This window comes from Channa argus, chromosome 20, assembly GCF_033026475.1.
Source record: "Channa argus isolate prfri chromosome 20, Channa argus male v1.0, whole genome shotgun sequence".
NCBI lineage: Eukaryota > Metazoa > Chordata > Actinopteri > Anabantiformes > Channidae > Channa > Channa argus.
The window spans coordinates 21,067,700-21,084,865 of record NC_090216.1 but is presented as its reverse complement, the minus strand read 5'-3'; the positions used below and the strand labels follow the sequence as shown (position 1 = coordinate 21,084,865).

The following is a 17,166-nucleotide window of genomic DNA, read 5'->3' as shown; positions in this document are numbered from 1 at the left end:
TCATAAGATCCTGTTGTTAGCAATAAATAAGAAATCAAGGGAATTCCAGAGGCTTTGCATACTTTGTAATGGTAATTTTGTGCTCTTTTCTCCTCTGAATTTCAATTCAGTAGACACCTCATCAGAGCTTCTGGCAAAGAACAATTCCTGCATGGGTCTGGAAATGTTCACCTGGTCCATTTTATTATTGAAACGCATTATTGGTCAATGCGTTATTACTGTAATGGAGCGGGAGACCAGTCTTGATTCAGTTTTGGAGCTGATTAAATTCTTTTGTAAGGAGAACATTCATTTTCTTCAAGCTTTTAAAGGCAGACTGGCTGGTCAATGACTTGTAAGGAAGACATCAAAAAAGATAAACTTTTGAGATCTGCTCACTATTATTTCTTAGCGTGAATTAAACTTCAAAACACTGAATCCTAGATTTCCCATGATTAAACTGAATAGGTCTTTTATTAGCCCTTCCAGTTTGAAATTGCATTAATGTCACTAGACCCACTTAGACATATAAATCGTGAAACAGCTGTTAAATCACATATGGAAAATACATTCTATAGAATGCCCCTTTAATCAGTATGTCTTCACAACAACATAATCCATCTGAATTATGATTTCTGCCACAGATTTATCTATCACATCCTGGAGGTGAACTCCACTCTCCTGACCAGGGACCTGCAGACCTCAGATACAGAACGGCAACCTACACACAGACACACACACACACACAAACACAGAAACATTGGTCTCAGAAAATGGTTAATAGGTAGTTTTCTCCACACTGTAGATGCCCTGTGTATACTTTACCTGACAGTGCCATAGCCAGTCGCAGCTCCTCTTTTAGAAGTTCCAGAAGCTCAATAACTCCCTGTTCCCCCTGGAGACATGTTAATTTAATATCATCACAGATTTACAGCTAACATTAAGTGAGTGAGGTTTTTAGATAGTGACTGGCGTGGAGGCTCTTGGACTCTTCCTGATTAAGGCTAATAAGACAATGTGAGTGTGGTGCTTCACCTGACAGGCAAGACCCCACAGCACAGGTCGGCCAATGAAGACAGCCTTTGCTCCCAGGGCTAAGGCCTTCAGGACATTTGTCCCTCTCCTGATTCCTCCATCCATGTAGACCTCACAGCGACCCTGCACAGCCTTCACCACCTCCTCCAACACATCAAGCTACACACACCAATATACACACTCAGTTAAGTTCCAAATCTGTCCAAAGAAATTCTTTGTTTATTACCCACAAATCCCATTAATAAAGCAAAACTACTTATAAGTTTGGTGTGAGCATCCAATCTTCATATACAGTACCAGGTTTGTCTGTGCTATAGAGCTCCACTGTTGTCCAAAAACTGTGTGAATACATGCTAACAGACAAAAGGACGTCCTGTATATGGTAAAGAAAAGAAAAATGAGACATAAGAAGGAAAAAAGCGAGAGGGAGAAGAAAAGAAAATGGAAGTATAGGCAGATGAAGAAATGGCTGTGAGGGATAAGTATGAGAAGAAAGCAGAATCAGAAAGAGGGACAGAGGCAGGAAGTGATAAAGTCACACATGAAGACAGTTGTTGTTTGTTTCATTTGTATTATTATTCTAGTACCATATAAATTAGTACAATTAATCTTTTTTTTGCCTATTTTGATATTTATTAAAGAGCCAATATCTCTTGTCACTTCATATGATCTTTTTAAATTAGCCACTGACATAAGTTATTTTGTGACTAAAGATATGCAATTCAAAAATGTAATAAATGGAAAATATTTATTATCGGAGTTATTAACTAGAGACCTGGCAATCAGTAGCACAGCCCTAAGCTATATGAGGAGACTGAGGGGCAGAGGAGCAACAGGTGTCAAGTACTAAGAAGGAAATAAAAACAATTTTGCTATGTTAGTCTACTGTAAGTCTACAGTGTTGGTGTGATTGGCGTATAGAGACATTGACAACATTCGAGTTTGTTTTAGATACATATTTTTATAATGTCATCTGACATACACGATACTTGTCAGACAATAACAATACACACACACAGACACAAACCGTGGCAGGAACTCCATCTAGTTGTCGAGCTCCATGATTGGACACCAAAATGCCATCAACACCATAGCTCACAGCCTGGACAGCGTCCTCACCTAACCACACACGCGCGCACAACACACACACACACACACACACACACACACACACACACACACACACACACACACACACACACACACACACACACACACACAGAGTCATATTATATTCTAATATGTTCAGATCATTTCAGTATGAAATACTGTCTGTTGGGAGCTGCTGTATGAGGAGGTTTAGAGGCCTCAGAATTTGGACATGGGGAATTATATGTCCGTTTTTTTTAAATATGTGTAATATATTTAACTTGGAAGAAAAGCAAATAGCACCACCTACACAAGACAACACTGATCTAAATTAATTAATTTACAAGACTTGTTTGAGCTGTAGAACCAAAAAATAGTAAAATTTTGCGGGCACATCAAATCTATATATTAATAATACTGTTAGCTATCCATTAGTAACCTGCAGTGTGTGAATGTATGTGTGTGTTTACCATTCAGTACTCCTTTCACAATCACTGGCAGGTGCGTGTGTCTTTTCAGCCAGGTGATGTCGTCCCAACAGATCGTGGGGTCTATTGCTTTTGCAACATAAACAGCCAGACCGCTGTCATTGCCATAGTTTCCCTCAGAGAAGGCCAAAGAGGCTGTAGAGAAGTTAGACATGCTACACACACACACATACACACGCACACCCACGCACATGCAGTGAAGTATCTTTAGAAGGTAATTTCCCTTTTTCTCTTCTGCTGTGTTTGGTTCCTACCTGAGGTGAGGAGGCAGTTTAAAACGGTTGCGCATGTCATCCCATCTTTTCCCTAGGTATGGCGTATCCACGGTAACAAAGATAGCTTTATAGCCCGCCTTCTCAGCACGACGTACAAGTGACAGTGTGAGCTCTCGATCTTTATAGATGTAAAGCTGCATCCAGAGAACACCCCCATTTCCTGGTGAGGCTGTCATCGCTGACATCACTTCCTCTATTGTGGAGGTCGCCCAGGAGCTCAGCATCATTCCTGTTCCGACTGCTCGGCATGCTGGGTAAACACGTAATTTGCTGGTATTAATAGTCCAGGCACAGCTGGTTTGAGAAGAATTTCTAGTGAGTTTGGACCAATAGGGACTCCTGAATATTCAAGGTCATCTAATTAGTGGAATGAGACCTGTAACTAAATTTCTGATCAGTTTTCTTGTCTGCATTTAGTCAGACTTTCAACAAATCAAATATTCCTCTAACTGAACAGGATCCAAAAAACACTGACTGGCCTATAAAAAGACCAGCTGACAGGTAGAGGGATGGGACTGTGTCTTATCATTACTAAAATCAGATACTCTACAGTCATGAGCAGCTGAATCATTACCAACACACATCAGTTTGATATATCAGTGTCTGAGTATGTAGCATTTCCTATCACACCCATGTAAGCTGCATATATTTGAGGTGACCACATGAAGACGAACATTCCACATACAGGTAACTCATGGTAAAAAGCTAATTAATAGAGAGGGATGTGTATAGTATATTTTTAATATTAGCTTCTAGCCAATACAAACACAAACCATCTGCAGAGAGAAGGTCCCCTTGATAGGAACTGAGCCGTTGCTGTTGCACTCATGATGATAGGGCCACTGTGGCACAGGAGGCAGAGCAGTTGTCCACCAACCCCAGGATTGTGGGTTTGATCCCCAGCTCTCTCCTCACATGTTGAAGTGTCCTTACAGAAGACACTGAACCCCAGCTTAGTTGCTGCTGGTGAGTATTGGTCAGCTGTATAGCAGCTCCCCCATCGGTGTGTAAATTTGTGAATAAGAAGCAGTTTATAGCACTTTAGTACCAATAGAGAGAAAAGTGCTATGCAGATTTACTCATGCTAGTACTACTACAACTAAAGACACCAGATGCTAAAGGACTTATATCATATACAAAGATCAGCCTTAACATTATGATCAACTAGTGCCTTTCAATGGTTGTTGGGTCCATCCTAATGAAAATGAATGAGATGGTAAAAACCACCTCTTCTTATAGTAGAAGACTCGCACTCCAGTAGGAGTCTACTACCCACTTTGACCTCAATAATAAATAAATAATGTTTTAATGTTATGCCTGATTGGTGTATATTATTGCTTTGATACAACATGCAGACACAAAAAGTCTCTAAATTAGACAGCTGCTACATGTTTTGTTTATGTAGATCTTATACAAAAGCTTCATCAAAGAACACAGTTCAGAATAGGCTCACATATAACACTGATCACACATTCAGACAGTATAAATGCAGTGATAGGACTACATAGTAGTGGAGAGAAACTTTAAACGCTGTCTGTATTTTCATGTTCATATACTGTAAAATAGTCTCAGGTTTCATTCTATCATAATGTATGTCCAAGTTCCTTTGGCATCCTGTTTGAATTGTTTAAGTAAATCTTAAGTTTTCGGCACAATCGTCGTGTTTGTGTGTGTGTGTGTTCACCTCTTACTGTAGCTGTCTCTCCCTCAGGGTGAGCCATCCTCTGCATTGCTGTGGCTGCAACACACACTGGCATGCTGAGCTTCTGTCCCAGTACAGAGACAGACAGATCCACGGATGACACATCCCTCAGGACCCGAGGGATAAGATACCACCTTAACATACAGACACATACAATACATAGTTCAGTGTAAATGCCAATTGAAATTACTGATAACAAGGCACTGTTCTTGCACAATCATTTGCAAAAGCACTTTTCTACCTATTGGCACTCAAAGCACTTTACACTGCTTTTCATTCACCCATTCGCAACTCAAACACAGATGGGGGAGCTGCTATGCAGCTGACCAACACTCACCAGGAGCAACTAAGACGACCAAAAGAATGACAATCCAGAGTTGAGCCTAGGATGCAGAGATCCAGTCCTACACGCCTCTCTGCAGTATCCTTACAACCGTCACCCCCCCACAACTCCCACATACCTATAGAGACTGTGTCTGTTCCCCGACCAACTAAATTACATAAACTAAAAATGACAACAAGAGGAGTTAATCATGTTAACCTAATAAAAGTTCAGACTACTCCTCGTACAGAAAAAACCCCGAAAACTATTAAATGTGGATTATTAAATATCAGATCTCTCTCTGCTAAATCTCTTTTAGTAAATGACTTAATAAGCGATCATCAATTCGATTTATTTTCTCTAACTGAAACTTGGTTGCAGCAGGAAGAATATGTCAGTTTAAATGAGTCAACCCCCCCAAGTCATATTAATTATCATGTTCCTGGAAGCACAGGCCGAGGTGGAGGAGTTCCAGCAATCTTCAACTCTAGCTTATCAATAAACCCTAGACCTAAACATAGTTATAACTCATTTGAAAGCCTTACTCTTAGCCTTTCACACCCAAACTGGAAAACTCAAAAACCACTATTATTTGTTATCGTGTACCGTCCTCCAGTCCCTTATTCAGAGTTTTTGATTGAATTTTCTGATTTTTTATCTGATTTAGTGCTTAGTACAGATAAAATCATTATAGTGGGTGACTTTAACATTCATGTAGATGCTGACAGTAACTGCCTGAGCACTGCGTTTAATTCATTATTAGATTCAATTGGTTTTTCCCAAAATGTAAATAAACCCACTCACTGTTTTAGTCACACGTTAGACCTTGTCCTTACGTATGGAATTGAAGCAGATATAACGGACTATACAGAAGTTAGGGAAAAATTCCACTATAGCAGATGCTTAAGTGAAAAAGCTGTCAACAAATTTAAAGAAATTATTTTGCTTCACCATATGTTAATACAATGGAAAGTAGCCACCTTAATGTTACTCCTCCACAAGTAGATTATCTTTTTGACAATTCTGCAGCCTCACTACGTACAATACTCAATAGTGTTGCCCCTCTGAAAAAGAAGGCAGTAAACCAGCACAGGTGATCTCCATGGTATAGTTCACAAACACGCAACTTAAAACAGGCATCACGAAAGTTAGAAAGGAAGGGGCGTTCCAGAAATTTAGAAGAATCTCATTTAGCCTGGAAAAATAGTTTATAAATGTACAAAAAAGCTCTCAGTGATGCCAGAACATCATATTATTCATCATTAATAGAAGGAAACAAGAACAACCCTGGTTTCTGTTCAGCACTGTAGCCAGGCTGACTTAGAGCCATAGTTTTGTTGAGCCTACTATCCCCTTAACTCTGAGCAGCAATGACTGCATGACTTTCTTTATGAATAAAATTGTAGCTATTAGAGAAAGAATTCACCAGATCCTCCCCCCAAATATTAGAGATAGATCTTCATGTACAGCAGTGCTAGAGTCATCGATAAGGCCCCACTCCCTGTTAGACTGCATTTTACCCATAGATCTCTGTGAGCTAACTTCAATTATTACCTCATCTAAACCAACAACCTGTCTGCTAGACCCTATTCCAACTAAGCTGCTCAAGGAAGCTTTACCCTTAATAGATACATTTGTATTAGATATCATCAATCTATCTTTAGAAGCAGGCTATGTACCACAGGCCTATAAGGTAGCTGTAATTAAACCACTACTTAAAAAACCCTGTCTTGACCCAGGTGTTTTAGCAAATTACAGACCAATATCTAATCTCCCCTTTATTTCTAAAATAATTGAAAAAGTAGTAGCAAAACAATTATGTGATCACCTTCATAGGAATAATTTGTATGAAGACTTTCAGTCAGGATTTAGAGTTCATCATAGTACAGAAACAGCACTGGTAAAAGTCACCAACGATCTTCTCATGTCCTCAGATAATGGACTTGTCTCTATACTTGTTCTGTTAGATCTTAGTGCTGCATTAAATACCATTGATCATAACATTTTATTACAGACACTAGAACATGAAATTGGGATTAAAGGACCTGCACTAGGCTGGTTTAAATCTCATCAATTTCAATTTGTTCATGTTAATGACGAATCCTCCATGCACACAAAGGTTAGCTATGGAGTTCCACAAGGCTCTGTGTTAGGACCAATACTTTTTACTTTATATATGTCTCCTTTAGGCAACATTTTTAGAAAACACTCCATAAATTTCCACTGCTATGCTGATGATACCCAGCTATATTTATCTATGAAACCAGATGAAAATAATCAGTTAATAAAGCTTCAAGCATGCCTACAAGACATAAAGGCCTGGATGTCGCACAATTTTTTACTTCTCAATTCAATTCAATTCAACTTTATTTATATAGCGAGTCAAGATTATAAGATATATAAAGAGAACCCAACAATTCCCCCTGGAGCAAGCCATAGGCAACAGTGGAGAGGAAAAACTCCCTTTAACGGAAGAAACCTCTAGCAGAACCAGGCTCAGGGTGGACGGCCATCTGCCTCGACCGGTTGGGGTGAGTGGAAAGGGGAGAGAGAAAAGAACAGAGCAACAAAAAGCAACAACAAAACATCGGGCAGATTGGTAGGACCAGTAGCTTCACGCTGGAAGACACACAGAGGAGAGATGGTCAAGAGGAGGAAAGGAGCTCAGTGCATTGGGGGGTGGGTCCCCCAGCAGTCTAAGCCTATGGCAGCATAACTATAACTAGCTATATGCTTTATTAAAAAGGAAGGTTTTAAGCCTAGACTTAAAAGTAGAGAGGGTGTCTGCTTCCCGAATCTGAACTGGGAGCTGGTTCCACAAGAGAGGAGCTTGATAGCTAAAGGCTCTACCTCCCATTCTACTTTTGGAAATTCTGGGAACCACAAGTAGGCCTGCATTCTGAGAGCGAAGTGGTCTACTGGGATGATATGGTGCTATGAGGTCTTCTAAATATGATGGAGCCTGACCATTCAGAGCTTTATATGTAAGAAGCAGGGTTTTAAATTCTATTCTACATTTAATTGGAAGCCAATGGAGAGCAGCTAGTAAAGGTGAAATATGATCTCTCTTGCTAGTTCCAGTCAGCACTCTTGCTGCAGCATTTTGGATTAATTGCAGGCTCTTTAGGGAGTTACTGGGGCATCCTGAAAGTAGGGAATTACAGTAGTCCAACCTAGAGGTAACAAATGCATGGACCAGTTTTTCGGCATCACTTTGAGACAGGATGCTCCTAATGTTGGCAATGTTCCGTAGGTGGAAGAAGGCTGTTCTAGAGATTTGTTTTATATGTGAGTTAAAGGACAGATCCTGATCAAACATAACTCCAAGGTTCCTTGCAGTAGTACTGGAGGCCAGACTTATGCCATCTAGTGTAACAATATGGTTGGACATCATATCTCTGAGATTTTTGGGCCCAAATACTATGACTTCAGTTTTGTCTGAGTTTAAAAGTAAAAAATTGTGGGACATCCAGGCCTTTATGTCTTGTAGGCATGCTTGAAGCTTTATTAACTGATTATTTTTATCTGGTTCCATAGATAAATATAGCTGGGTATCATCAGCATAACAGTGGAAATTTATGGAGTGTTTTCTAATAATGTTGCCTAAAGGAGACATATATAAAGTAAAAAGTATTGGTCCTAACACAGAGCCTTGTGGAACTCCATAGCTAACCTTTGTGTGCATGGAGGATTCATCATTAACATGAACAAATTGAAACCTATCAGACAGATAGGATTTAAACCAACCTAGTGCAGTTCCTGTAATTCCAATTTCATGTTCCAGTCTCTGTAATAAAATGTTATGATCAATGGTATCAAATGCGGCACTAAGATCTAACAGAACAAGTATAGAGATGAGTCCATTATCTGAGGCCATGAGAAGATCGTTGGTGACTTTTACCAGTGCTGTTTCTGTACTATGATGAACTAAATCCTGACTGAAAGTCTTCATACAAATTATTCCTTATTATTGAAGGTGATCACATAATTGTTTTGCGACTACTTTTTCAATTATTTTAGAAATAAAGGGGAGATAAGATATTGGTCTGTAATTGGCTAAAACACCTGGGTCAAGACAGTGGTTTAATTACAGCTACCTTATAGGCCTGTGGTACATAGCCTGTTTCTAAAGATAGATTGATGATATCTAATATGAATGTATCTATTAAGGGTAAAGCTTCCTTGAGCAGCTTAGTTGGAATAGGGTCTAGCAGACAGGTTGTTGGTTTAGATGAGGTAATAATTGAAGTTAGCTCACAGAGATCTATGGGTAAAAAGCAGTCTAACAGGGAGTGGGGCCTTATCGATGACTCTAGCACTGCTGTACATGAAGATCTATCTGTAATTTTGGGGGGGAGGATCTGGTGAATTCGTTCTCTAATAGCTACAATTTTATTCATAAAGAAGGTCATGAATTCATTGCTGCTCAAAGTTAAGGGAATAGTAGGCTCAACAGAACTATGGCTCTTAGTCAGCCTGGCTACAGTGCTGAACAGAAACCGGGGGTTGTTCTTGTTTTCTTCTATTAATGATGAATAATATGCTGTTCTGGCATCACTGAGAGCTTTTTTGTACATTTTTAAACTATTTTTCCAGGCTAAATGAGATTCTTCTAACTTTCTGGAACGCCACTTCCTTTCTAACTTTCGTGTTTCCTGTTTTAAGTTGCGTGTTTGTGAACTATACCATGGAGATCGCCTCTGCTGGTTTACTGCCTTTTTTTTTAGAGGGGCAACACTATCGAGTATTGTACGTAGTGAGGCTGCAGAATTGTCAACAAGATAATCTACTTGTGCAGGAGTAACATTAAGGAGACTACTTTCCATTGTATTAACATATGGTGAAGCAAATGATGAAGAAATAATTTCTTTAAATTTGTTGACAGCTTTTTCACTTAAGCATCTGCTATAGTGGAATTTTTCCCTAACTGCTATATAGTCTGTTATTGTAAATTCAAATGTTATTAAAAAATGGTCAGACAGAAGAGAGTTGTGAGGAAATATGGTTAAATTATCCACTTCAATTCCATACATAAGGACAAGGTCTAACGTGTGACTAAAACAGTGAATAGCAGATGCTTAAGTGAAAAAGCTGTCAACAAATTTAAAGAAATTATTTCTTCATCATTTGCTTCACCATATGTTAATACAATGGGAAGTAGTCTCCTTAATGTTACTCCTGCACAAGTAGATTATCTTGTTGACAATTCTGCAGCCTCACTACGTACAATACTCGATAGTGTTGCCCCTCTAAAAAAGAAGGCAGTAAATCAGCAGAGGCGATCTCCATGGTATAGTTCACAAACACGCAACTTAAAACAGGAAACACGAAAGTTAGAAAGGAAGTGGCGTTCCAGAAAGTTAGAAGAATCTCATTTAGCCTGGAAAAATAGTTTAAAAACGTACAAAAAAGCTCTCAGTGATGCCAGAACAGCATATTATTCATCATTAATAGAAGAAAACAAGAACAACCCCCGGTTTCTGTTCAGCACTGTAGCCAGGCTGACTAAGAGCCATAGTTCTGTTGAGCCTACTATTCCCTTAACTTTGAGCAGCAATGACTTCATGACCTTCTTTATGAATAAAATTGTAGCTATTAGAGAAAGTATTCACCAGATCCTCCCCCCAAAAATTACAGATAGATCTTCATGTACAGCAGTGCTAGAATCATGGATAAGGCCCCACTCCCTGTTAGACTGCTTTTTACCCATAGATCTCTCTGAGCTAACTTCAATTATTACCTCATCTAAACCAACAACCTGTCTGCTAGACCCTATTCCAACTAAGCTGCTCAAGGAAGCTTTACCCTTAATAGATACGTTCATATTAGATATCATCAATCTATCTTTAGAAACAGGCTATGTACCACAGGCCTATAAGGTAGCTGTAATTAAACCATTACTTAAAAAACCCTGTCTTGACCCAGGTGTTTTAGCCAATTACAGACCAATATCTTATCTCCCCTTTATTTCTAAAATAATTGAAAAAGTAGTCGCAAAACAATTATGTGATCACCTTCATAGGAATAATTTGTATGAAGAGTTTCAGTCAGGATTTAGAGTTCATCATAGTACAGAAACAGCACTGGTAAAAGTCACCAACGATCTTCTCATGGCCTCAGATACTGGACTCATCTCTATACTTGTTCTGTTAGATCTTAGTGCCGCATTTGATACCATTGATCATAACATTTTATTACAGAGACTGGAACATGAAATTGGAATTACAGGAACTGCACTAGGTTGGTTTAAATCCTATCTGTCTGATAGATTTCAATTTGTTCATGTTAATGATGAATCCTCCATGCACACAAAGGTTAGCTATGGAGTTCCACAAGGCTCTGTGTTAGGACCAATACTTTTTACTTTATATATGTCTCCTTTAGGCAACATAATTAGAAAACACTCCATAAATTTCCACTGTTATGCTGATGATACCCAGCTATATTTATCTATGGAACCAGATAAAAATAATCAGTTAATAAAGCTTCAAGCATGCCTACAAGACATAAAGGCCTGGATGTCCCACAATTTTTTACTTTTAAACTTAGACAAAACTGAAGTCATAGTATTTGGGCCCAAAAATCTCAGAGATATGATGTCCAACCATATTGTTACACTAGATGGCATAAGTCTGGCCTCCAGTACTACTGCAAGGAACCTTGGAGTTATGTTTGATCAGGATTTGTCCTTTAAGTCACATATAAAACAAATCTCTAGAACAGCCTTCTTCCACCTACGGAACATTGCCAAAATTAGGAGCATACTGTCTCAAAGTGATGCCGAAAAACTGGTCCATGCATTTGTTACTTCTAGGTTGGACTACTGTAATTCCCTACTTTCAGGATGCCCCAGTAACTCCCTAAAGAGCCTGCAATTAATCCAAAATGCTGCAGCAAGAGTGCTGACTGGAACTAGCAAGAGAGATCATATTTCACCTTCACTAGCTTCTCTCCATTGGCTTCCCATTAAATTTAGAATAGAATTTAAAACCCTGCTTCTTACATATAAAGCTCTGAATGGTCAGGCTCCATCATATATAGAAGACCTCATAGCACCATATCATCCCAGTAGACCACTTCGCTCTCAGAATGCAGGCCTACTTGTGGTTCCCAGAATTTCCAAAAGTAGAATGGGAGGTAGAGCCTTTAGCTATCAAGCTCCTCTCTTGTGGAACCAGCTCCCAGTTCAGATTCGGGAAGCAGACACCCTCTCTACTTTTAAGTCTAAGCTTAAAACCTTCCTCTTTAATAAAGCATATAGTTAGTTATAGTTATGCTGCCATAGGCTTAGACTGCTGGGGGACCCACTCCCCAATGCACTGAGCTCCTTTCCTCCTCTTGACCATCTCTCCTCTCCTCTCACCCCGCAATTCTCACCACTGTATGTCATTAACTCTGTGTGTTCTCTCCCGTAGTTGTCTTTGTCCTCCTCTGTCCCCCTCTCTCTGTCCCTTTCTGCAGGTGTCCCCCGGCTTTGAAGCTGTGTGTCTTCCAGCGTGCAGCTACTGGTCCTACCAATCTGCCCGATGTTTTGTTATTGCTTTTTGTTGCTCTGTTCTTTTCTATCTCCCCTTTCCACTCACCCCAACCGGTCGAGGCAGATGGCCGTCCACCCTGAGCCTGGTTCTGCTGGAGGTTTCTTCCGTTAAAGGGAGTTTTTCCTCTCCACTGTTGCCTATGGCTTGCTCCAGGGGGAATTGTTGGGTTCTCTTTATATATCTTTATAATCTTGACTTTATTCTGTAAAGTGCCCTGAGATGACTTTGTTGTGAATTGGCGCTATATAAATAAAGTTGAATTGAATTGAATTGAGTGGGTTTATTTACATTTTGGGAAAAACCAATTGAATCTAATAATGAATTAAACACAGTGCTCAGGCAGTTACTGTCAGCATCTACATGAATGTTAAAGTCACCCACTATAATGACTTTATCTGTACCAAGCACTAAATCAGATAGAAAATCAGAAAATTCAATCAAAAACTCTGAATAAGGGACTGGAGGACGGTACACGATAACAAATAATAGTGGTTTTTGAGTTTTCCAGTTTGGGTGTGAAAGGCTAAGAGTAAGGCTCTCAAATGAGTTATAACTATGTTTAGGTCTAGGGTTTATTGATAAGCTACAAAGCTTCTAAACTCAGACAAAACTGAAGTCATAGTATTTGGGCCCAAAAATCTCAGAGACATGATGTCCAACCATATTGTTACTCTAGATGGCATAAGTCTGGCCTCCAGTACTACTGCAAGGAACCTTGGAGTTTTATTTGACCAGGATTTGTCCTTTACCTCACATATAAAACAAATCTCTAGAACAGCCTTCTTCCACCTACGGAACATTGCCAACATTAGGAGCATCCTGTCTCAAAGTGATGCCGAAAAACTGGTCCATGCATTTGTTACCTCTAGGTTGGACTACTGTAATTCCCTACTTTCAGGATGCCCCAGTAACTTCCTTAAGAGCCTGCAATTAATCCAAAATGCTGCAGCAAGAGTGCTGACTGGAACTAGCAAGAGAGATCATATTTCACCTTCACTAGCTTCTCTCCATTGGCTTCCCATAAAATCTAGAATAGAATATAAAACCCTGCTTCTTACATATAAAGCTCTGAATTGTCAGGCTCCATCATATATAGAAGATCTCATAGCAACATATAATCCCAGTAGACCACTTCGCTCTCAGAATGCAGGTTCTACTTGTGGTTCCCAGAATTTCCAAAGGTAGAATGGGAGTCAGAGCCTTTAGCTATCAAGCTCCTCTTTTGTGGAACCAGCTCCCAGTTCAGATTTGGGAAGCAGACACCCTCTCTACTTTTAAGTCTAGGCTTAAAACCTTCCTCTTTAATAAAGCATATAGTAAGTTATAGTTATGCTGCCATAGGCTTAGACTGCTGGGGGACCCACCCCCCGATGCACTGAGCTCCTTCCTCCTCTTGACCATCTCTCCTCTCCTCTCACCCCGAAATTGTCACCGCTGTATGTCATTAACTCTGTGTGTTCTCTCCCATAGTTGTCTTTGTCCTTCTCTGTCTCCCTCTCTCTGTCCCTTTGTGCAGGTGTCCCCGGCTTTGAAGCTGTGTGTCTTCCAGCGTGAAGCTACTGTTCCTACCAATCTGCCCAGTGTTTTGTTGTTGCTTTTTGTTGGTCTGTTCCTTTCTCTCTCCCCTTTCCACTCACCCCAACCAGTCAAGGCAGATGGCCGTCCACCCTGAGCCTGGTTCTGCTGGAGGTTTCTTCCGTTAAAGGGAGTTTTTCCTCTCCACTGTTGCCTATGGCTTTCTCCAGGGGGAATCGTTGGGTTCTCTCTATACATCTTTATAATCTTGACTTTATTCTGTAAAGTGCCCTGAGATGACTTTGTTGTGAATTGGCGCTATATAAATAAAGTTGAATTGAATTAAAACTCAGTTGGGGTTCAGTGTCTTGCCCAAAGACACTTTGACATGTGACTGGAAGAGCCGGGGATTGAACCAACAATTGCAGGATTGGACACTAAGGCTTTTGGCTTGGTGGAGAATGTAATTTCAGTGTGAAGTTGATTTTACGTGTGCTTATTCTATTGATAGTTTGTGTGAAAACTGAGTCTGAAGATTTACGTGAGAAGTGCTGTTTTTTAAAGGATGTAACACATTCTCCTGGTTTGGTGTAAAGTTGTAAGACATATTTTGACACATTGAAAAATCTCTTCAAACTCAGCTCCATTAGCTGCTGGTTCACTGTCAGCTGCATCCTCTGTGATGCTGCTCATCTTTCTATATTTAAACATAAAATAAATTTTACTACATATCCTAAAAGAAAAAAATCAGATTCAAAAATACAGATCCCTGGTATTAGACATCTTGTATTTCTCACTGGTTTAACATATTTCGCTTTTTCCATATTTTGATATTAATTTACAACTTCAGCACAGTCACCACTGACTTAAATACTGCTTTGAACCAAAAAACTGGTTCAAAGCAGTTGACTCATAATGACTCCTCCTCCGATTTTTATTTTTATCATCATGTGTTCTTGCTGTTTGTGTAGTTTGTGGCAAAACTTGATCTACTTTGACTTCACCCCCATCGCGACACATTCAGCTTAGCAACACTGACATGTTAGCTGAACCACTGATTAAACAGTCAGAGGACATGCCTCATGTCCTCACCCCTATACTCACTTAAAGAAAGTGAGATACCATAACTGTTAATATCTGTATATTGTTTTCAGAATGACCTCAATCTCAATCTTGTTACACATAAAATCTATATTTGTGCTCCCTTATAGAGCAGCAGCCACAATTTAAAAAAAGTTTTTATCAAGCTTTAGACACACACACACACACACACACACACTGCCCTGACTTACAGTCATGTGCAAAAGTTAGTACGCCCTTAATTGGAAATAGTTTTTCCAATAACATAATATTTAATGCACAATTACCAATACAAATGTTTCTTAATCAGAAATGAAAGATATTTTTAATTTATTTCCCAAGGGGGAATGGAAACTTTTGCACCTTCAAAGTCCATTAAATAAACCAGCGCTCTGCATAGCAGCTCCCCAATCGGTGTGCGATTGTGAGTGTGAATGGGTGAATAAGAAGCATTGAGTGCCAATAGGTAGAAAAGAGCTTTATAAGTGCAGACCATTTACCATTTACCCTGGTGAATTCTACCAGTAGAGCTTCTGGTGCCTCTGTGTTTCAGGCTTTGCAGTGGACACAAACATTACAGTGAACAAATAAAGTAGCTGACTGAGTGCAGGAAACCTCCCTTCATACTGTATTAAAGCAGTGTGTGTTTTACCTGTTAAAAGCAGCCACATTGTCAGCCAGTGTATTCTGCTCATCAGCTCCAGAACAGTAGTATTCATACACAGCTTTAGGAAGAGCTTTTTTGGCTTCCTCCTCAAAATCTGACACACACACACGCTGTCCTGACATTGCTATCCACACCAACACCACAACACCAAACACTGAAGTGGCTTGCTGCCTGTCAGTCTGTGTGTGGTGGTGATGATGATGGTGTGTGTGTGTGTGTGTGTGTGACAAGCAGGGCTGTTGCTGTAATCATTAACCTCCTGGAGACTTCATCTTAAGTGGGACTTCTGAGGAAGCTGCGCTCAGTTTAGTTTACATGAGATAAAGACATGTGATTATAGAACAAACCCAGAAACTGTGGTCACTCTGGTTATGATCCTCAGCCACCTGGACATTACTTTCCTCTGTGCTTAGACTGTTTGTTAGTTTATGGGATAGTGCTGGCTCTCTGTGGACTTTGAATCCTAATGTTAACATTTGCTGTAGTAAGACAACCCCCCCCCCCCAATTCCAGTTGTGTCAAAGTTGAAACAGCAGCAATGTTAATTTGTAATCTCTTCTTTCTTTAGTTCTAGCTTGTAGCTGCTGATGTGGCATCATGCAACCATTCCTTTGCACAGAATCAGATTTATTATGTGACCCAAACTGTGCAGATGTGCACATTTATTACTGGTTTTGTTTTTTTCGTTGATCGTTTTGTAAAATACAGGTTAGTTCCACATCTTTGGAGCCTCTGTGATAGACATTTTTCTCTCTTCCTTAGTCAAGTGTTACTAGATCTTTGAAGAGTTGTAGACAGATCTCAGCGTGATGAATCATCCCAGTTTAATACATGCTGGCGAAGAACACAGATTGGTGTTGGTGGTTGGTGTTTTCTGACTTGTATCTCTCAAACCCCTTCTATTTATACTCTAACTCAAGAAAGGAACCACCCTCACAAAACATGAATGAAGAAACCAGGTGCACGCAGGTAACAGTCACCATTCTTGTCCCTTTTTAGGTTATCTGTTAATGTCAGTTGTGAAGCAATAAAATCCTTTTATTGCACCTTCTTGTAGATCTTGTGACCCCAGGACCCACTATCTACTACATTGCTTTGGGCCTTGTAACAGCAAAGTGCCTACGGGGATCTTAAGTCTTCTAAACGACTGTGGCGCAGGAAGGTAGAGCGGGTGTCCACTAATCTCACAGTTGTTGGTTCAATCCCCAGCTCGGTCATATGTTGAAGTGTCCTTGAGCAAGACACTGAACCCCAACTTAGTTGCCCCCGGTGAGTGTTGGCCAGCTGCATAGCAGCTCCCCCACTGGTGTATGAGTGTGTGTGTGAATGGGTAAATAAAAAGCAGTGTAAAGTGCTTTGAGTGCCAATAGGTCCCCAGCACTATATAAGTGCAGACCATTTACCATTTAAACAGGATACACCCTGTGACTTCTGGTCCCCTTTATAACCTCTTCAATAAACCCCATTGTGTTTGCC

At 39.9% G+C, this 17,166-nt stretch overlaps 1 protein-coding gene across 1 annotated transcript; it reads right to left on the bottom strand.

Moving 5' to 3' along the window:
- Positions 1 to 531: 531 nt before the first annotated feature.
- Positions 532 to 15,875, bottom strand: hao1 (hydroxyacid oxidase (glycolate oxidase) 1). Its single transcript, XM_067489115.1, has 8 exons — positions 15,676 to 15,875; positions 4,551 to 4,702; positions 2,846 to 3,116; positions 2,574 to 2,746; positions 2,042 to 2,133; positions 1,015 to 1,173; positions 805 to 874; positions 532 to 700 (listed from the first exon to the last, which is right to left on the bottom strand). Exons 1-8 carry the CDS (start codon positions 15,810 to 15,812, stop codon positions 633 to 635), a joined length of 1,122 nt encoding a protein of 373 aa, XP_067345216.1. The 5' UTR covers positions 15,813 to 15,875; the 3' UTR covers positions 532 to 632.
- Positions 15,876 to 17,166: the final 1,291 nt, after the last annotated feature.